At 38.9% G+C, this 23,721-nt stretch overlaps 1 protein-coding gene across 23 annotated transcripts in view; it reads left to right on the forward strand.

Moving 5' to 3' along the window:
* Positions 1-711: 711 nt before the first annotated feature.
* Positions 712-23,721, forward strand: part of LOC124222499 (ankyrin-3) — a 98,767-nt gene continuing 75,757 nt past the window's right edge. For 19 of the 23 annotated variants that reach the window (XM_069136847.1, XM_069136855.1, XM_069136869.1 and 16 more), the window contains exons 1-2: positions 900-1,097; positions 3,328-3,647. In XM_069136847.1, coding sequence (XP_068992948.1) covers positions 3,480-3,647 — 168 coding nt within the window. In that variant the 5' untranslated portion in view covers positions 900-1,097; positions 3,328-3,479. The other 4 variants (XM_046633561.2, XM_046633569.2, XM_046633541.1 and 1 more) reach the window with 4 other exon arrangements.

Raw genomic sequence — 23,721 nt, forward strand, 5'->3', positions numbered from 1 at the left:
TTTTACCTTACCGTCAACAGATGTCCGAAATCGGCGGTCGATGAAGTTAGTGATAAGCGAGGTATACCGACAGGCACGTTGAAAAATCTGCAACACAAAACGTAATTTTCAAGCATTTACGTGGGATAATTTTTACTCGAAAATTCATAATGTACATGAATTTTGAGTTGCTTTTTGACCCGCGTTACTCAGCGGGACATAGCGGGCACTTCGTTGCCAACTAACTGCAAGCGAATGTATCGCCGGCAAGTTGGAGAGCGTGCAGATTCAAAAATACAGGTGATATTATAAAATTTGTTATTGAATATTTAGGTACGCGCATTATTAATAAAGTCCATAACAGTCTCATTATATATTGACAATCAAACGCATTTCATAGCGTTAAAATTGATTTTCTAATTACAAGGTACGTTTGTCTCATAATTATACAAAGCATTTCAAACTACAAAATATAATGAAATTAAAATTTTTACTTTGCAAAGATTAATCGAAATTTTGTCTGACAAACAAAATTTCTTTTCCACCTATACAGAAACGATAAGTTTCTCGATAAAATAAGCGACCGATAAAGAATGAAATATTGATTTGAAGTAAATGAAAAAATTGGCCGATGGAAGAGAGGCTGACCGGAGCTCCCTATCCTCTCAAATCGTGTAGTAGAGGGGATAGTGAATTAGTTTCCGGAACGTCCGCAACGCGGCGTCCGATTCGACGAGGGGGTTTCGACTTTTAAAACAGTACAGAGTCTCAACGAGGGCGGTCGCGTTGAATGCCGAGTCTCTTCGAAATAATAAATAAATAGGTATACAACAATAGTTGAAAATAACAAAAAGAGAGCAGTATAAAAAAAAAAAAAAAGAAAGGAAAAAAGAAGACAAAATTTACACATAGATGTATGCACATGTATTATTTGTTGATCGTTGATTTATATCGGAGCAGTCGCGTATAAAATTTTGCGGTACGTAACGTCGGTATAGAAGAACGAGGATAAAATAAAAAGGGGCAACCAAAAAGTTTTACAAGGTGTGAAATGTTTTACTTTGTGATTTGACAGTGAAAGTGTTCAACTGCGAAGATATAATCATCGATAATCGATCGTAAGATTATATATCGTATGATAGTCGAACGTATATTAAACGTATCGTTTTATCGTTACGTGTACATCGAAAGAAAAAGAAAGAAAGCAAGAAAGCGGAGGGAAAAATAAATAAATACATTACGTGCAGTTTTTCAACGCGGTATATTTAGGCACACGGCATATATACCCATACTACGCATGTAAATTGGACACTGTGTTGCTCCGATGATCGGCACGCATCTTTTTCGTACCGCGGCGTTCGTTCGATAAATGGGCGTCCGCTAGAAGAACCGTTTACATTCTCAAACCGAGTACATATAATATATATATAATAAAAATTAAGAACCAACCGCCCATCGGATGATCAGAGGATATTTGTTAACGACGAAGGATGCAGAAATAGAAAAAAAAAAAAAAAAACAATTAATTATCACTCATGCGAGTGCATGGATGACAAAGATGAACAATATGCACGTTGACCCGACTACGTGAGAAGATGTTAATGTAATTAATGTCGAATTTTTGCGGAAATGCAAGAAAGGAACCCCGCCGTTCGTGGTTTTCTAATCTTTTCTTTTCAACCCCTCTTTTCCCCGAGGCTCTAGAGGGATTTATCGTTATTTATAAAATCACGACGTGTTTCATATTTCGCGAAAATTTACACGCGTAACGCGAATCGATTGCTATTCGCGGCGACCAATTGCGTGATGAATTTTTTAGACGGATTATATAAGTCTATGGGAATTTCTATGCTTCCGGTCTTTTTTGGTGGATTATTTTTGCAATGCCGGTTTTGGCAACCGGTAAAATTCCGGTTTAACGTAACGGTTCGCTTCCCAGTTTTCGCGGAAATTTTCACCGTCATTGATTTCCGCAGGTACGCGTCACTCCCAAAACTATACATATACGTAGAAACATATTGTATACGTGAACAACTTTATACGCGTACTTCGAAACGTGGCTTTGGCACGCTATTTATTCGATGTTATATCTGACCGGGAATCGATTCATTATAGTGCGTATAATACAGTTAAAGTTTGACGAGTCCGATTCTCGTTTTCTTCATTTGCAGTTACCTCCATGTCAAATCGAAGAAATTGGTCAGTGCAAAAATAGAAAATTGACATTCTTCGTTAATCTAAATTTTCCCTTGGATTAAATATTATTTATATGTATATACAGCTTGACGTGACGTCACCGCCGCGTCTCGAGCGAAACCGAAGACGAATCGAGTTTTAACAGTACGTGTAACATCTTGAATTACACTCCGCGAACACACAAGATTATCATCCGTATAATACGTGGGTCGAGCCTCTTCCAGCACTGAGACTCAATTTTCTCTTCACTCTCCCGGAGCTCGTTATTTCAGCGGCATTCTTCCGCTACATCGTGTATTTAGAAAACTTAAACGAGACGACCGTGAATCATGCCGCTACCTACGTAATTACCACCGGAGGAGACATTCAATTAGATTTTAACTTGTATATTATAATCAGTGAGAAATGAAAATGGACCGGATTTTTGTTCTGTAAATTTTTCTCCTTCTCCCTATGAATCCATATCTTTAACTTTTAGACACACTGCGTTCGAACGGCGTGAATTTTACACACAAAAGCCCGCATGTTTCGTGCTGTGAGAAATTAAGGAGTTAATCGAGTTTAACATCCTCCTCCCCCTCCCCCTCCCTCCCCCCTTCTAGTCGCGGTGCAACGACTTATCTGGATTTTTAGCCCGCTACAGCTATTATATTGTCAGACGAGGAAGGGGTGAAAAGATAAGCGTGAGATCGGTGATATTTTATTTAACATTTATGTATGTATGCGTATATATATATATATATAACACGTTTTCCGGAGTCGGACGACGAGATGACGTCATCGCGCCCTATAACAACGCGAATCGATCCGCGGGTTCACCCCCCACCCTCTCTAACCCGGCTGAAATTGGATTGTATAAAAAAAATTGGTAAATTTTGTGTAGTTTCTTTTCCCCCCTCTCGTTCCTGATTTCTTTGTTTCTATTTGTACAGTCGATTCGCGCGGTTTTTGTGATTGGCTAATTTTTTTTTTTGTACATCCTGTACGAACCGTAGCAAAACTGTAAAATGTATGATAAAAATGTTGTATAGTATATAGAGAGAAGAGTAGAAAAGCGAGAGAATGTGGAAAGGGGGGCTATTTATTATTCCACCGCTTTCTTTCTTGCTTGCCTTTTCGCTGATCGTTTTACAATGAATTTATTACGTCTAGAAGATAATAGGATAAGTATTGAAAAAAAATAAAAAAATAAAAAAAATAAAAAAAAAAAACGAAAATTAGAACAACGAAAATCGGGCGATAATATTGTGGAATAAAAGAACGAAAACGAAAAAACGAATCCGCAGATTGATAAGGCCCGAAGGATGACGGGCGAGGAGGCCAAGGGCGGGCCGGACAGCGGTGTTCCTACTGCAGAGAATGCCAAAGTCGTTGGGGATAATAATCAGCAGAACGGAGTTCAGGAAGAGAAGGAAAAAGCGCCGGTAGTTAACGGGACGAACATGGAAACCCTGCCGAGAACGGGAAAACAGGTACGTCCAGACTCTAGAGAGAGAATTTTCATTCGACTAGGTTTACGCAGTTTCGCCGACGGTGATGGGAAAAAATTGCAAAACAAGAGCAAAAAATTGAAAGAAAACAATTTGGCGATTGTAACTTGAACAAGAACAAGTTGAAGTCAAATTATCTTCCACACAAGTTTCCTTATAAAATTTTTTAAAATTCACGGCGTAATTTAACGACACTCGTTACATTCGCTGTGACCTTTTCCAAAATCTTATCGTCATTTTTATTTTTTTTTTCTCAGCACTTAATTTAACTTTCCCTGGATTTTATGACGATTAAATTGATTTGGAAACGATTGAATTTTCCTGAATTGAAATCAGGCTGAAGTTGGTAACGTTAACTTAACGAAACGTCAGGCTCAAAAATCGTCATTATTGGCCAATTTGAAAATGACTTCCAAGGAGTTGACTTTTCAAAATTAAAGTATATTTTGTTAATAATTCTCGGAGATTCCTCCGGATGCGAAGTGGCGATTAAAAAAAAGAAACGAAATGCATCGTTACAGTAACGTTGCTAACTTCATCCCGATGAATAGAAAACTACCGAATACTGTGATATGAGAAAAACGTGTAATATCACAGGCGATGAACCTCCTTGAAAAAAACAAATTTCAATTAAAAAAAAAAAAAAGAAAAAGAAAAAGAAAAGAAAACGACATAACACTACTGCTGTAATAATAAATAGCAAAGCGTGCATAAATTACGCGAGTTATGTAGCTTGTGTACATACGTGTCGAATAACATCTTCTCCCGTACACACATCGATCGATCATCGACGTGTACGTGATAAGTAGGATAAACCTATGTGTGAACGCGTATCGACTCGCTGCGCGCGAGCAGATTGGTCCCAGGAACGTTTTCACGGTCTTCCTCGTCGCGTCTCGTCGCCCAAACGAAGTAAAACCGGTTTCGGCCGTCTTGTATTATACACACGGTCGCGTCGTATAAGCCAATCGTCGTGAATTGTTATTATCATTATTTACGGAGTAACTAATCTTAAAAGTAGAATCACAAGGATCGGCTAGCAGGAAATTCTACTTGGCCTAAAAGGACCGCTCCTAGAACTAACTACACTCTATTCCCGATACTCGCGAAAATATTTCTACGTACACAACAGATCTCTGTGTATTACCAATAACTCAGTAACGACTACGTCAATTTTGCACGAAATACAGCCAATCCTAACTCAAATGTAGACGGATCAATGGATCAAGTATTGCCTAAATTCGTTAATCCGTTTTCGAATGATTTCCAATCTGAGAATAACTCGGGAACAGCTGGATCGATTTGGGTGAAAATCGAGAATCGGTTTTAAATTAAGAACTGCGCATTGGTCAAGATCGAAATAATGTAAAAATCTGTTATTTCGTTTTCAAGAAAATGTTTAATTGGACACATTCTGGATGAAGAAAACCTTTCAGCCTATTTTATCGCCACATTTAGTAAATTTGTAAATAGAATCCTGACTCCGTGTACGGAGTTGCAGAATAGCGACATGTCACTCCACTCCACTCTGTGAACGATTACGGAAGATTTATTCGTTTATTTATTTATTTATTGTACTTATTTAGAGTGAAAAAGTTCGACAGACGAACCCAAGGCAGGGCGTACAGCGGATACGATAGATGAAACTGTTATAAATAACGTCGATAAAAATTAAAACATCGAGTTACAAATATCACAACACTAAACTAAAAAACAAAGCTGAGATGCGATCATCTAGCTCCACAGATTGAATCGTGAAAGATTTGCAGTCGTCGGATGATTGAAGCTGAAGGTGATACGCCACAGAAGTCGAATTATTCATGAAAAGGCTTCCGTGGTTGTCAAACTCTCGTGTTTCACACCGGATTACTTAATGTGTCATCGATCCAAAAGCCGCACGGTTGCCTCACTATCCTCAATAGCTCACATATAAATCGATGAGAATAAAAATGACATTATCAAGTTTCATTCAACACTCGATCGTTGTAACCGTCATGATTACGAGACGATTATGCATATCGACCAATTGAAGCAAAGTCTTGCAACTGCATTTCGATACAAACCGTAGCTAATTTCACGCTTCCAACCTCGAGTAAGTAGTAACGGAATTCAAAGGAAGAATGGATCCGAAGTTTCGATGATCCAAGCTTGATTGAAAACTCGAGCAATCGCCAACACTGTATTCCTGAAGGATGAGCGTGGACTCGTTTACTTTGTGCGGCAACGTGAAATGGAAACGTTAATGCACAAAATCTCTCGCGTAACAATTATCAGATGTCAGTATCAACAAGTGACTACGAATTTTCGATCTACGCTGATGGTATCAAAATTTCAAGAAGCAGCAAGCGTAACCTGCGCCTCAAACAAACTACGATTTTTATGTTTGAGGTTCTAATGAGAAGCAAAACAATAAAAAGGAAAAGAATAATTGGGGCTCGTTTGACCCTCGGAAGTGCCAATTGCAGTATTCCGGGTTTTAGACCTCAATCAATCCTTGAGATTTTCCTTTCTCGAGTTCGGCAGATTCGAGGTTCGATTTCGATCAATGAATTTATATGTGATCGAAGTTAGTAACGTTACTGCAACGATGCGTGTACAGAAAAAATCGTAACTTCGCACCATTAGAATTGTCTGCAATTCGGCAAAACCATACAAATATTTTTCGAAAAGCCAACTACTTGAAAGTCGTTCTAAAACTGTAAAAAAATAAATAATGAATGTTTTCCCGATACTTCGCGACGTCAACGTTGCTTGCTTCAACCTTGTGAACTTACGAGAACGTCGAGGTTAAAAATTGAGCAAATACTCACATTGCGTAACTACAGCTGGGCTGTGAGTACGCGGAGGATGTAAATGACATCCAAATTCAAGTCGGCATATCCGAACTACAAAGGAACCGAGGGCTGGGAGGGTTCAACGGAGTTCTAGAATCTCGACTCGGGATGGACCAAAGGCACCAAAGACGGAATGCCTCTGTACAGCATCGCGTTACGTCACGTGAGAGACAACTGGAAGGCCTACACGACAGACTTACATTCTACCTGCCGGCGAGATCTTCCGAGGCAGTGAAGAATCTCGACAGAGTTTAAAGGTCCGACTCTGTTTTCTTTTCTCGTCCCTTGCCAAGCGGTGGTGGCCAAAGGGTCGTGGGACAAGAGCCCGAATTTTACCATCAGTTCCGAGTCTCCTCTTATAGTTATACCTGCCTTATGCACGCGTTGTTCATTCGGGACAACGTGAGTCAGGTAGGTGCGAGACAGCTGGCAATCGCAGCTGTCTTTGGTATGCACGTACGTATGGCACACCTCCCGTAGGATCCCCTTGGTTCTATGTAACAACAGAACACCGGGAGCATGGCGGTGTTTATTCGGAGCACAGGGAGGCTTAATTTATTTATGGATTAGCCAAAGATCCATACTTCTTGGTCATTTAGTTTCGAGATGGTCACGAGCAGTTGGAGAATTATCGTATCTGCAAGCCACGAAGAATATTGCCATTTGTCGATCGTAATCAATATCGGTGCAACGTTGTAAAATTAAACATTCAGCAAAACCAACATGCGGACAAAACGGTGTTTCGGTGAAATAAGTAGTGAACAGTCTTCTGAGGAAGATGAGCGGTTGTTGGAGTTGGAAAATCTAACGAATAAAAGTAATCAATAAGCATCGATTTTGGCCAATCAATCTCTTCAATCGTAAACGTCGCGAATAGTTTTCGATTTTTATCATTCTCGTGTGAGCTGATAAAATTATTTCCACATTCCAAAGAGAATTCGTTCAAGAGTCTTTTGATCCGACGATTCGTCGAGGGTTTTTCTCAAGATTTTCTCTCGCGGCTTTGACCCCGCTTACCTGTACACTTCTTACATCACCCAAGGGTAGGAGCGGCCAAAGTACTCCCGAGGGAATGCGAAAAAGAGAAACGGAAAGACCACAGAAATGTGTATGTGTGTGTGTGTGTGTTGGATTATACGGGGATAAAACGCATATAATATACGCCTGGCTTTATTTGTCATCCGGTCGGCTTTTTCCGACGATCACCGTTTCTTTTCTCCTAGATTTCACGATCAGTTTTATAACGTGAACAGTTTTTTTCATAGATCATTCGTTCGACAATGAACCAAAGCATTTAAATCACGGATGACACATATCGTGAACAACAATAACTGAAATGAAAACAAAAAAATTAGTTGGGTTTGCTGCAAATTTTTCTTGAAAAAATTATAAATGCCATTTGACTTTTTATGAGTTACATAGATTGGCAAAAGACGATGAATTCGAACAAATTTAAAATTGTAGATAAATTTCAATGTCGACAAGAATTACATTTCTGTTCTGCTATTTTTCAAATAAATAATACTACCTAGTTTATTCAATCCGAAGGTAAGTCAGAATTCGGTAACTTCAGAACTTGATTTGACGGGTGATATTTTTTGGGTAAAAAGAGAAAAAAAAAAAACTTAATCTCCAGCAATGATAATAATCAGCCCTTCTGCAAATCCCTCGTGCATGTGCGCACGTATGTATGCATATGAAAAAAGATTTTGAAAAAAATAAATGAAAACGCAAAAAAAAAAAAAAATAAAAAAAAAAAAAGAAAATCAAACAAATGTGAAAAGGAGAAAATACGACGAATAAAGTAAAGAGTTCCATACGTAACATCGTTAGGATATTACCAACCTGCTCGATTGCCAAGAATACACAGTATATTTAGCCGTGACTGTCTCTTTATTTCCCTGTTTCCCCGCTCCTATCTCGTTCTTGATTCTCATCTCGGTCGACGTTCACGTCGTGAGAAGTGGATATATAGATGGGCATATACATGTATGTATATACATATATGTGTGTGTGTGTATATATGTATACATAGATAAATAAGACACAATTTGTTTGCAAACAGAACTATACGCGCCATTCGTTGCAAAAGATCATCGTTTATTTATAGAATTTCATGATTTCAATTCCCTCTCATATTATACACGTATATATGTATAGTATACACGCATATAACATACAGGCAAAAGCGGAGTCGCGTAGTAATTCACTTTTGTTGATCCTGCATTCGAGCGAGCCGGCTGTAAATCACAAGTAATAACTAATGAGTCTCTCAAGGCCGTAGCTATGGACCAATCCTGATGTAAATACGACCTCGAGCTGTGCGGGGTGCTTTGTTGTTACGCCTACGTGAAATTTGACAAAATCAATAGATAAACGAGGTGGTGAGTAATGATACAAACATTTTTTCCTCTTCTACTCTCCGTCGGGATTAAATAACAGCCGCTCTGCGCAATTTCTCTTATTATACATCACAGACGCCTGTAGTCGTTGCGAAATATAGCCTGAAGTTTATTCTAACTCACAAGCTCGATAAATTTCCTGAGCTAAGTCGAGAGGCGCTTTTGAAATCATCGAATCTGCAAGTCTCGAGAAGTTGTTTGATTTACTGGTACTGAAAAAAGTCCGAATAGCTTTTTAATTCCAGAACAGTAACGAGGGAAAAAGACTTTTTTTAAATTCTTGAAAATGGCTGGATATAATAGGCAGGTTTTCCAGTTCACCGGACACCCAGTTAACACCGTGCAGGAAAGTGATAGCGTCGGTTATCCGACCTAACCCTTCGCAAAAGGGCTGAATGAGTGCAAGAAAGTGGGGTGCAGATTTATTTTGACGAATTAGTTCGTATCCAGCGTGCTGCCCTTGCGTGAAAACGACCCTTCTTCTCGAACGAGATGCGAAATACGAGACTGACAATGACAAGGGAGCGAGCGAGAGTGAAAGGGAAGCGAGATAAATGGTCAGAAGGGTGAAACAGCGATTGTGGAACGGTCTTTGTAATTCTAACAAAAATTTCAGCGACTGAATGCCGGTGTAAAAATTACTGATTGTGAGGTTGGTTGTCCAAACATCGATGCAATTCATGAATTTCATTACGAGTGTATATTAGTGCTGTGTGATTGATCGATTAATCGATTAATCGATTAATCAGCGACTTCAATGAATCGTTTTTTCGATTAATCGTTTTTTATCGACATTTTCGATTTATATACCGACTGACCTTCAGAATTATTATGAGACAGATTCAATTAGTCGATTAATTCATTAATTGAAAAAGTGATTAATCGAAATCGTCGATTAATCGATCAATTGATTAATTGCACAGCACTAGAATATATTACGCGTATTTTGTCGTGAGTATTTATCAAATTATTGTATTCCTACAAAGCTACGAGCATATATCTTCAAAAATATGAAAATAGAAAATACCAAGATGGTTGTGAAAATGTGATAGATTCGTTCGATATCACTGAACGATGCATGGCTTCATTCGGAATACCATTTTCTAGGTGTTCCCTGAAAAATTCACCCCTTGATCAATGTAAAAAACTTCTTCAAGCAACCCAACCTAGGATCACTCATTTAGCCAAATCGCACTCGGTGTACACCGAAACCCCACTTGTTCCGACCCTACAGAACGAACGGAGGGCATTGCTTTGAAGGGAAGTGCAGTCAGTTAATCGGTTCGCTCTCGCGTCGCCGCTTCGTCTGGAAAAGGCGTCCATCCGTTACTCCGCAGACGAAATGGGGGCCGGATGACACGTTCAAAACGGTTAACTTCACATTTTCATGCCCCTATAAGTACGGTAGATGCCTACTATTAGGAATTTAGAAAACTATTACTGCGGATTTTCGACGTTGAAATAGGAAATTCTCACTCGAGCCTAGGGTGGTCCTAAAAAAGGTCAGTTTTGAATTTCGACCGGCTCGCTCCCCAAATCGGCTCCACATAATTTAAAAATAATTCCCAAATTTTTACACATTTTATCTCAACTATATCCCGTGTCCCAAAGAGGGTGGATTCCGTTCAACCCTTTCAGGAGCACACCAAATATACCCAACGAATTTGATGAATTGTGATATAAAGGGGTATTTTGGGTCGTTCATTACGAATCTGAACTAAAAATTTGAAAATTCTAAATGGTGGATCCAACATGGCAAACCAAAACCGCAAAAGTCACTTGATATTGCCATATTGAATGTAAAATTTAAAATTTTTTAAGTTCGACATCGAATTCGTAATCAGCGATCTCGAAAACTCTCGAGTACCGAGATTTATCAAAATCAAATGACTTTTTCGACTCCACTCGATCATATTGGATCCGTCTTCTTGAATTTTTAAATTTTGAGTCGAGATTCGTAATTAGCGACCCGAAAAACTCTCCGCTCTCTTTGGGGCACAAGTTAAAGTTGAGATAAAAATCTGAAAAAATTGGCGTATTATTTATGAATTATCTGGAGCTGATGCAGGGAGCGAGCCAGTCGAAATTTAAAAATGACCTTTTGGAGGACCACTCTACTCGAGTCGTACACAGGAATCGTTGTGGAAGAGGAAGGCGTGTCGTTGTAAAGTTTCCGGCAAGCTTTTGCAATTAGTTTGGCCTCGATCGTTGTGAAATTTATTCATCGTACCTTGCGCACGTGACTCGTGTGCCACGGGATCAAATGAACGGGATCCGAGTATTGGTGCAAACCCTATTTGGCGAGTGATTCGTTCAACGATCACGTTTCGACATTCGTCATATCAATCAATGCGATCGTGTTCGAGAATACGCTTCGAAGGTGTTCTCGATTGTAATAATAAGCAGCCACTGCAGATGAAAATGATGAAAAAAATATTTGGTCGCTGTTTTGGCAATGCCTAAATTGAAGTTTTAAATTTGATCAACGCGTCGCAGTAAAGTTTATGCGGAATTCATAAACGTTGTTGAACAGTCGATTTCGCTTTCAACTTATCCATAAATTCTATTTTCGATCCCCTATAAAAGGCTGTCAACTTTCCCGAAATCCTGGAAAAATGTCTTCAGACCATGAAGAATGGTCTACAAAAAAAGATCGAAGTTCGTAACGTTAATTCATGTAACAATGCATTTCGTTTTTTTAATATCAAGGCTTGATAATTGTCAGGAATTTAATAAATTATGATAAATCTCAGGTCCCTCATATTTTGTAAATTCAACTCGTTATTCAAAGTCATTTAAAAGCTGCATAATTACGATTTTTTTCTCAACGTTTCCTTACGTTAAACTTACTAATCGATCGAGCCTTGTTTTTACGTCACGTACATTTTTCCGCACCTCTCACGATTCCACGTTAATTCAAGTTTGTCCGACTTGATTTCATTGTCAGTGCATCGAGGGTAAGGTAACAAACAACATGTACAACATACCGCAAGACACGAACCTCGTCCATTCACGATTACGTAGTTTTGATACTTGACTTATTAACTGCTGATGTCAGCAGCAGCAGCAATAGGAGCAAAAAAAGCTAAGTTAATTCGCAGTATTGCGTACCAAACAAACATTTCTGCCCATTGTATGCGGGATAAAAATTAATTAGAGTAGCAATTAACTTTTATACGGTTAATTTCCGGTCAAGTTTACAATTTGCTTTACCGTTGGAAACTTTTTCCAAGTAAGAATTAAAAAAAAAATAATTCTACACGAACAAAGTTATTACACAAACAAGTTACGTATTGATAATTCCCAGTATATACACTACCCACGGAAGTCGCGTCAGTTCGGAAAGTGGAAATAATTGATTTTTCGTCGTCGACGAACGACGATGAGTCGACGACATTTTATTTCGATAATATAGATATTCGATTTCGGCCGCATTTTTTTTTCCAAAATTACGGGTAGAGGTATGAGGAATGTAATAGGTATACGTAGACAAATTACTCCACGTTTTTGGCGCTAGTCCAGGTCGGTTAATTATTAACGATTAAGTAATATTCGCCTAAGGCGTTGCCTCGTGAAGTTACGTGAACCACCCGGCTATTACTCACCTGCCAAAGCCGTAACTTACATGCGCGTATACATATACACCTATTTATACGTACATACGTATAATATTAGTAGTGTAGGTACACGCGACACGCGAATGTGATCGTATATCGAGAAAAAGTCCGAATGGCCGGCCTGTATAATTATTGAAATTGAATTGTAAAACTTGTACAAGGTTGAAATTTTCATTACTTGTTATAAATACTTCCCCCTTTCTTTCATTCTTCTCAATTATACATCCAACTGTATGATAATTTCACTCGGTGCTTCAAAGAACAAAAGATTTTCACTGTATAATATAATACCACGTTACAATTATTGAATTTTCTGAAAGGACGATAATTATTATGGAAATTCGAAAGAGCGTTTGCAATTTTTATCGTCTTTCGCAAGATTTTCTCGTCGGTTGATCTGCCGTTACACACTAATATATTATACATAAAGTTGGGTGTATAAGACGGTATAATTTTAGCATCAACATCGCTACATCGAATGCTTCCTCTCCTTCTTCTTTTTTTTTTTTTTCTTTTTCTTTTTCTTCTTCTTCTTCTTCTCTGGCCGGTTGCTTTCGCAACCCAGTTTCTGCTGTACGAGATGTGCGTAGAAAATAGAAATACGTTACGCACAGATTCCCAGCGGTATCTGTGTTCCAGGCGTTTAAATTATACCCACATACAAAACTGAGAACGAACGAACGAACGAACGAATTTGGCCGACCGACTACGTGATCAACCAGAATACGCGCGCGGTTTCCGTACAAGTATAACCTGCTCCTACATCCCAGAGATGCTCGGACGCATGCCGAGATCAGGAAAGAATAAGAGAAAACTGCGTAGCGATTTCAAGTGCGCGGTACACTCGTTAAGAATAAGAAGAGAAAGAAATTCAGAGAGAGGAAAAACGTTTACTATATATGCGAGTAATTTTCAACAGGGAAATAAAATCAAACTCCATATATTGACACTCGTTAATTCTTGTGCAGTTCAGTTCTATAAGCGAAATAATTATTGATTAAAAGACAAAACAAGAGAGATGTGTGGGAAAAAAGTACGGATGAAGAGCAGCGATGAATCGTAAAGTTCAAAGTAATAATTAGTACCTATAATACTCTCTATTACTCTTTCACGGTATTACGTACATATTTATAAGTTCTCACTGTCAGATATTAATTGTCTAATATTGTAATACAGAATTTTGATTTTTATACAAGAACTTTTCACAAATTTGTAACAATGCGAAATGAAAATGTTGATTTTATTGATTTGTTTTTATTTATTTTTTTTTGTTCAAAAAACTGGAGTATTTGTTAGAGAACAATTTGGTACGATAATGAACTTCTAATACAATTTCGAAAAAAGAACCAAAAAAAAAAAAAAACGGTCTAATATGTCAAAAATTTCACAAATTATACGTACTTTAAAAATTCTAATCGACAAATTGGTTGCGACCCTTTTTCTCAATCCAACTGCAGTTAGAAGATTATACTGCAATAGAGGTGATAAATTTTTTTACACATGTAGGACGTAAACGTACGTACGCGTGTCTGGCGATCTGTGTAATTATAGCAGTATGGAGGATGCTGTGAAGGACCACGTTACGCAAGTAGCGTGCGTATAATCGTGACGTCATTGCCCGTAAAAACCTTTGCACACACACACACACGCACACACACAGAATGCAGTCACAGCGTTGCCAAACCTGCCCTGATCAAACTCACGCACAAAATGACTGTATAACAGCGATAAATTTTCAATTTTTTCTTTTTTTTCTTCTTATTTTCTTTACCAAAAACACAGGCAGTAAAGAATAGGACAAAGAATTGATAATTCGCGGTAAGAGCAACGAATAAATAAAAAAATTTTAAAAACAAAAAAAGAAAAAATAAAGAGAAAGGTTGAAAAAATGCAAACAGGCAAAACCTTGTTTTCCCGAAAACGAAGTTATGCTAAACGTACGATTTTCTCCCCCTTTCACTTTTTTACCGAGAACAATGGTACTTCGCTATTTTTCCGTTCATATAGTCTCGGCTTCTTTGACACAGTTTTCCACGTGAGCTTAAGGGTGAAATTTCATCGCACCGAGGAGGGATGAATAGAACAACGCCGTGTTTCCGTCACAACGCACCTTATTCGAGTAAAGGTACTAATAAAAGCCCAGGCGACACATTAAAATTTTCCCAACTTTCTACCACACGACGCACACAACCTTCAACTCGTCGCGTTAGTGGTTCACGGTGTTAAACCTGACAACAATAGAGGCCCGTGTGTTTCAACGCATTTTCGCTCGCTCCTCGCCGTGAATTGTTGGCAGATCGTTAGCACGTTTTCGTCATTCACTACAGCGAAATGGGCTGGGTTCGAGTCCTCGATACTTTGGGGAAAAAAAAAAAAATTCAAATCGACGTGAAGAAAATTTAAGTAACAAAAGAATCGTAGCGGCGCGTGTCCAACATCAGGAACTTTATGGATCACCCACTGTACAACTCAGCAAAGTGTCGAAAAAGTTGATCGAAACTGATCAAATATTATACTCGAAATTATTTCTCGAGAAAACATTATTTCGGATTATTATACCTGTGATATTTGCTGCTTGTAAAGTTCAGGATGACGGAATGAATTTTAGAAATTATTGAAGTTTTTGATTTCAGGTCACGATGATTTCAAAAACATTACCAAAATAATAACGAGTCGTATAATTTTATCACTCGCAGTAATTTTATAAAAAAAGCAACAACAACAACTACGACAACGACAACGACAGTAACAATTATTATATAAATTTTTTGCGAACCGCGGGGCGGCGTGCGAAAAATTATGAAAATGATGTACGTGTGGATGTAAAAGCGAAGCGAGCACTTTATAATTATATTATAATATACCTGCAGGTTGGAAACTTTTTGTTATGAGAACCAGTTTGACAGCATTGACGTAATCTTTTATGTGCCCGTTTGCAATTATATACGTCACGTCGTCGTACTGCCGAGTGTCACATCCCAGTTTATCTTTACCGGGTTTCATCTGTTTTCAACACTTTTGCTTCGTTCTTGATTCGCATACTATAAATAATAACTGGTTGTCAAGATTCCATATCGTTTGAGATTAATTATCGGTTGTATTGTTAAAGTTCAGGGGATTATCTAAAAGCCCAGGATCATCTAAGAGAAACATTAATCTAAGCAAAGCGAAAGAAAACCAACCAAGAAGTAAATATCTCGTCTTCTGACAAGAACATAGCGAAGAAGTGCAGTGAAAGTTTAACCGACAAGACTGACTTCAGGATATTCCATGAAGCCTAAATGTAGAATGAAGGTACAGCGGATAGTGATTTTACCAATTTTCAATATGGAATTTATTTTTCTTCTAGTTACCCAGAATATTTTCAGAAATTCAATTTAGCAGTGACAACATTCGATGGCTCTGATTGTACATATTTTTCAACGATTAGTTCGAAATTGTTGCAGTGTATTTTTTAACTCGCGTGTATTTCGAAGCATTTCTCATCCACTCGATCTTCGGAATTTTGTGAGTGAGCGTTCAATTGGAAGAAACTGTGAAGGTGAAACCGTATTCTCAATCGAATAATATCAGTCTTTCAAAAAATTTCAAAAATAAGAACGATTGGTAGCATTTATCACCGTACAATCAACTCAAATTTTCGACAATTTATTCCATTCTCTCTGAAACCTTGATCCCACAATTTGCTTAAAATGTATCGTTACCAAAAAAAAAAAATTCGTGAAACACGTCGTTATCCGATAATAGAATTCTAGACGCTTTTGTTTTTCGAATACGTAAAACGAGCTTCTGTCGGATCGTAAATAAAAATCACAATTGAAGAAGTAAATTGAAAACCCGTTATATGAATAATCAATTAAAAAAATTTATCTTCACAACGACATATAACTCGTAAAAATGACACAGAGGTATTTTATCGGAAAACAAGGGGGCAAAAAATCGGCGAATTTTTCCGCTTTCAGTCGGTTTGAGGGAAGGGTCTGTCCGCCGTAACAACAATTCGATATCGTCCCGCATCGTTATATCGACGCGACAAAAATTTCGTTTGTGAAAAGAATGACGAATCCGTCGTAAAACGAGAAAAAAGCTCGACTTCCAACAGTTTCAAAGCAATTCTCGTATCGGTGTGCGGTACGTTATAATATAGGAAAAACAGAGAGGAGAAAGAAAAAGAAATAATGGAAAGCGAAGAGGAGGCAATTGTCTTGGCAAAGGGGCTAACAAACGCGTTTGACGTGTAACCGTAACGTGGAGGACGCTTCAAAACCTCTTTGCAAAAAGATGGTGCTTCAAAACCGAACTTAACAAGTATCGACATAGCGGCAGGTTGTAGTAGGCACTTCTCGACGCGATCCGCTAATACACAAGGGAAAACGAACCTCCACCTGTTTTTTTTTTTTTTTTTTTAACTCTCTTTCGGATTGCACAGTGAATAATAATTTCACCTTTTATCCAACAATATTTTCTTCTCGTTCTCGTAATCAGTATTTTTATTTTTATTTATTTTCTGTATTTCTTTACACTTTTCTACTGTAGCTGTGTTACAATTTTTACTAAGAATAAAATTATCTGGTTCATCGCCGTTCAACGATCAGCGTGAATCATTTTTTGCCTCTTGTATACCCGTGAGTATTTAAATTGCTCTTGAAAATGCGGACGGACCAATGAATCAGAACATTTTCAGGAAGTCAATTTTGAACCGATTATACGGAAATGGTCCGCAATTCGGACCGGAGAATTTTGATATTATTAATTTTTTTTCTTCTTTTACCGATGTAACGATTTTATACCGCTGACCCGTAATTCGATTCGCTGTCAAGGGACTGGGCAGGAAATACACGCGCGGGCGTGAGATAATCTGATTTACGATATCGATTTGTAATTCAAATTTCATTTCGAATAAAGGATTGTATTGTAGGTGCGGGAGAAAGTCGCGGCTGGATGTTCGGAGCCAATATATGTATATATATATTATATATATTATATATCAATCATGCAATTTTGAGACGATATATGCCATACACACGATACAGAAATTTCATTTCTTTTCCACGCATTGGTAATAATTTTGCATTTTATTGATTGAACGAAAAAATAAATACCTGAACCACGTACTCCGCAAATTTACAAAAGTTGACGCGAGTTCTTTTATATGTAGTACAATGTATTGATATAATTAAAAACGTATAAATGTATATATATATTTTTTTTTGTCTGTGTTTGTAAAGTTCGTTGTATTTTCAATCATGTTATTCCTCTGGACGAGAGTCAATCACGGAGTGAAATTTTTTACAAATTCAAAAGGGTTCTACTTTGAAGTATTCTCAACAAAGTGAACCAATTGCTGCGAGATTTAGCGAGGACAGCACGACGTGTAATTGATGTATAAGAAATATCCAGGAAATTATTGATCATCACTATCGCGTAATTCATGCGAAAATCTTAAGTTGATAAGAAAACGCGTTATCGTCTATTTGTCACTTTTATTCTCAAAATTCTATCCCACACATGGAATTTTTTTTTTCAAGCCAAAACTGTGAACAATATAAATAAACGTGAAAAATATGTGCTTGAAATTTTACAGTATAAGTTATAAATTATCATTTTGATTCATAGATGATTTGAATCTTGTCGAAAAGATATTTTTGTTTTGATGTGTGAAAATTATTTGAGATTTATTATTAAAAATTGAGGATAAATTAAGTATTAATTCGTGTGAGATAAAAAAAATAATTTTTGCGATTCTCACTTTGACGTAACATCTGCTTTATTTTAGTACACCATACTGTATTCAAGTTGCCTCGAAGAGCATTTACATAACCATTTCTAAAGCATGATAGTAAAATAAATATTAACAATAATAAAAAAAAAAAAAAAAACTGGCAGAGAATTTTGAAAAGATGGACTCTGGAAGTCGGGGAAAACGCAGTGAATTCTATCGACACCCTGTTACGGCAGTTATATTTGACGAAAAAAAAATCGAAATTCATACTCAAGGCTTTGAAGTCTTTTGAGCGGAATTGAAATGCGAATGGGTGGGGGTGAAAAATTATGAATCCGACTGTACATACAGTACCATAGCGTTGTGTAATGCGGGCAGCGGTGAGGTGGGAGGAAGGCGACGACCAGGACGACGAAGAGGAGGACGAGGAGGACGAGGGGAGTGCTGCGGCAAATGGCGCTGTCGCGTTTCTATCGACCCGTGCCGAGAATCCAGGTTGCTCTGCCCCACATAATCGTATATACCTACGTATACGTATATCCAGACGTGTAGATGGATATGTTCGACTGTATATACATGGTACATAAATTTGTATTTATAAGGTATAACTATCGGTGATATAAGTGTAGCGATACTTGAAAGTACGCGCATAACAGGTATATTGTATGAAGGAAACACGAAATTGACAAAGGAAATCATGTTACGATCCATCTTGATTCACGCATCTACCGTAGATAATAAATTGGTACAGTTTTATGTGAGGCGTACAATAAACGCGTTCAAAAATACAAAAAAGTACCCTGACATCGATCAAAAGTGCAAACCTCGGTTATAAAATGAATTTGAAGTAAGAAGTGAGCTTTAGAAGGACCGTCAATAAGTTACCAGTTACTGAACCTATCCCAATTATTGACCTTTTTTGGTTGCATCTGTTTGATCCTTAGTTCTAAAATTACAAAAAAAAAAAAAAAGAAATTTGTAGCATCTAACCCTCTAGCAATTGGTTTTAGTCGTTGCGAAATTCACAATTTGTGCCGTCAATTTATAATTTTGGAAAATAAAAGGGCCAATAATTGGGTCTAAACGTGTCAATAACTGGTATACTTACCTTAGGTACCCAGAAGGAATTATCAGGGCAGCCTTACAACGGGTCCGATATAGTATAACATACTATCCGGAAGTCTCGGTTGACCGGAAGTTGGGGCGAGAGACGAATCTAACTAAAGCGACGAGGGAGGCTCAACATGTCCATAAACGCAAACGCAGCAGCGTGGCATCACGAAAGAGCGGATGGGGAAACGGGTCAAGAGGTCAAGGTGTTTGCAGGGTGTCAGATTAGGAGATCGCCTCGGATTTGTCACTTCGAGAGTTTTTTTTATTCTTTCATTTTGCTTTTGTCGAGTAAACAAAAGCGCAAATGAATAAATTGAATTAACTAAGAAATGAACCGATGTTATACCCCTAAGTCGATTAGTGCCAATACCGCAGTATTAAGTCGGCAAAACCTCAAATACTGCAACGATCGTTAGGCGACACGTCAATGTTTTCTTTTACATCCGATCACAGAAGCCCCGAGTCATCCTGGGAATTATTTGTGAACTTGTGCACCGTGTAGTTACTCCAAAAACCTTCTCTTGAACAAAGTAGTTTTCACGACTTGCAAGGTGAGGAACAGTTTTTTAAAACCCCCATCGCGAAATACGATCTTGGAATATTATTCTAATTTTAGTGAAAATTGGGATCCAGCCGAATTCGCTCTGTCTTTTTTTAATGTATTTTTTGAACTGATCGAACTGATCCTCTTCTGCAACTTGTTTTTGACCTGTTGGTTCGGCTGAAACCGAATCTTTCGGACTTGGCGTCAATTTTGTACAAAACAGTACTCGTACAGCGTCAAATTCATACCGCATAAAAATTCCTGACCACACTGCGAGGGTGGGGCGCGAGTAGAGCGTTTATAAAGGTTCCACGATGTCTGGGCGATAGAGGAAGCGTGTATATTGTAGGCAGGCATTAAGGTAGTCACAGCTAGTCTGCGTGGCAGCTAAGGAAAAATCGTTAAAACTCCAACTCCAACGCTTTCATAATCATCGACAACGTCGGTCAAGCATCACCCTGCCCTGCAGCGCCATGGTATTCGGAAAAATTACTGAAACATGCGATACCAACCGAAGTACAGAAATCGTATAGCGGCTATTTTCCAAATTGACTCAGCCAATCAGGATTCAATAGCATATGTAACAAGTTCAAGGGATGAAAAGTTGACAATGTTGGATGTCAAATATTAACGACTATGCAGAAAATGTTAAACTACCTCGTTCCAGGCTTCACAGGCTGCTTGCAACATCTTAACTGGTCAACTTTTGTGGGGCACGAATAAAGTGGAACCATGTATCGTACTGATTAACGATGAGGCGAAAATACACCTTTGCTATATATACGATGAAATTTATTGGTCTGGATGATGGGGAATCGGTTGGCAAGGCTTATCATGACATTGGGTTGACCTTTGTTTTAACGCGTGACGGGATTCACCCTCGGAAACATATGTACATGTATAACCTGCCCAACTACTCCATTTTACTTTCGTGACAGTGGCTAAGCCTTTAATTAAACATCCATCGTGTGAAAGATGCGTCAGTAGAGGGCGTGCCCGAAGGTCAAACTGCACAGATTTATACGGGGTAAAAAAGTATTCCGGAAGTCCACAATCGCTTACAACTCCAGCTTACTTCGGTGGAAAGTACCCAGTCTTAGTATACTGAAAAATGGGATTCAAGTAAATCTTCTGCCTCATTCCATTCCAGTCATCTTTTCAATAAACCTCCACAAGTTATATATATGACGGTATAATACATCCTTTGTCAAAGGATCCTTTTTGGATTGGCAGCTGTTACCGGGATACTCTCATCATCCCGAAGGATTGATCGTGTAAATGGTATTCCCGCGTATGTATTGAACGACAGTCAGCATGTAATAAACCTTTACCATGCCTAGACTGGCTGCTGCATATGAGCCGTTGGCGACGTCGCGCGACCTACATTATAAGCGAGACAATCAGACCGCAGCGAGTTTGTTCGATCCACGGTATTCCTCCCGGTGTGCTTTAATCGCAAATTTCCCAGGGCTCGAAAGAAGAGCTTTTCTGCAATCCGTTCCACCCGATTTAATGTAATTGGCAGCTTAGGAAACTTATTTCACCGTGTCATTTACCTTTGCAACAAATACAAGTTGATGATTCGCGAGTATTGTGCGCTTTTTGCACATTAAACATACATCAGCACGCCGCTGGAAGCTGGATGTACTCGATTGAAGAATAGCTCTCTTACAGTGTCTTCGGCGGCATCACACCGTATGAATGGCCCTTTCTTCGTAATGTCATTGTTAATTGGATGCAGGGAAGCGTCTGAGGGGAATCCCTGCTGACAATGAGACTGATCATCAAAGCAAAGCATCAGCTTAGCGCGTTGCATGGCACAGAGGCGTGATGCTTCAGAAGCTCGTCGAGTCACATATATTATACATATGGGTGTGTACGTGACTGCAAAGAGTACCTACTTACAAGGCGGAGTTTGAGACATACCCATGACCTATATTTCATGGGATAGGTCAGAGCCGTCGGCGAATCCAAAGCCGGGGATGGAATAAGAGGAGAAACGAAAGCAAGGCAAAGCAAGGCAGGGCATTATTGATCAGGCGAAAGAGGGTGCCTGCCTTGACGGCACCAGCGCCACCGTAGCATAAGCCGTCCTCTCTGATTCTCTATACTGTACGTTTTGTAGCTTGGTAACGGTCTTCCTCTGCGGAGGGAATCACCTTGAACAACCTTCAGCCGTGTTGCGGACGGTGCGGCGCCGCAGATGTCAGAATTTCCTCCTTCCAGCACCAGCGAGGCACTTAAAACGGGATTTTCTTCTATGTTATGCGGCAAAAATATTGATTCTCTATGACGAATCCACCTTCAACGCCAGCTGTATGGACGACGTACTGCAACCATGTCGCGGTAGTGGCGTAAAAATCATGCTTTCAAGTCACCAATGAAAATAGATTTGACGCAATAAACTGCACGACGCCGCGAAGCGTAGGTTGTAAACTCATCGTGTGTTTTTCGCCCATGCAGGTACTCTCCGCGACTCATCCGGAACGGACGTGCCGTGAATGATAAAGAACTCCAACTACGATTCCAACCTATTATTCACGATTAATAAATTCAAAGCAACTTTAACGTATACCTATCTATTACTTCATTCATCTCACACACAGGCGTATGTCCCATAAATCCCTCTGCAGGGCAGTGGCTCGAACATATAAGTCACTTCATTTTGTTGAAGGGTCATTCTCATTTCGTTCACCGTAGATGAACGGCTCCGCTACATATAACTGTGTAACAAACATATTCCAAAGCTTCGTAGAGTTCTTCATCTTTGTTTTGTTTCGTTCTATTGAAAATAAAATTGATGCCTGACGCCACTACACCTTGCCCGGTGAGATTTGGATTGGGCAATAATCCGAAAATAGTCTTCGGTTCAGCGCAGAGAGCGTCGTTCTTTCGACGCATGCATCATCGACGCGCAAAATACCTGTAGGTATGCAAAACGCGAAGCGGGCTTTTGTACGATTGAGCTTCACGAGCGCCGATATCGATGGTGATCCAATACCATGAAAGAAGGACCTTTCGCCCCTCCCCGTATCGCAAACGCATGATGGAATGGCGCGTTTGCGGTTTCGCACCTACCTCTCACCGGCCTTCGAAATGTATTCCATCTTACAAATTGAAACTTGAATCGTTCAAGCCTTCCAAATACGGCAGAGGAACTCGAAACGTAAACACAAAGAGTGCTGCCATCGCGTAATACGTTGTAAACGCGTATACGTGTACGTAGTACAGGTATACTGACCCTGATGAAGTGGAGAAATTCATACATTTGCAACGCATTTCTTACCGATTACGTCATTCCTCCGATCGAATCAAATTGCATTCGTATAAATCAACGATTAAGCTTCGCATCGCGTAAGGCATACGTTGACAGATTTGTTTTTTTTTGTATTTTTCAGGTAAGCAGACATCTTCTCGTATGTTTACATCCATCAGTAAGTCTTAACCAACAACGACCAGAGATCTACGCCGAGTTAATCTCCATTGACTTGTAAGTGAGTAAATATTGCAGTAGTTATGGTTCGTCAATATCACCTTCGACATACGGAGAATATATCAAGGCCCGAAAGTGTGACGCAGTAGTAGCAGTACAAACAAGTCAAGTGTCACATACGAGTTTGAATATAAACCCATGGTATACCTTGTAACGGTTGGCTGACCTGCACGACGAAAGTCAGCACGATATTTTTTAGCCAATAATTATCCAAGTATCTACACAAAGAGCTGCTCGCATGGGTTCGTATTTCGCAGTGAAGTTTTCAGCTTAGTCAAGCTACTTTTTGTCCAGCGAAGATCAAAGCCCAGCCAGAGTATTGTTTAGAGAA

The sequence above is a fragment of the Neodiprion pinetum genome, chromosome 1, assembly GCF_021155775.2.
Source record: "Neodiprion pinetum isolate iyNeoPine1 chromosome 1, iyNeoPine1.2, whole genome shotgun sequence".
Lineage (NCBI taxonomy): Eukaryota > Metazoa > Arthropoda > Insecta > Hymenoptera > Diprionidae > Neodiprion > Neodiprion pinetum.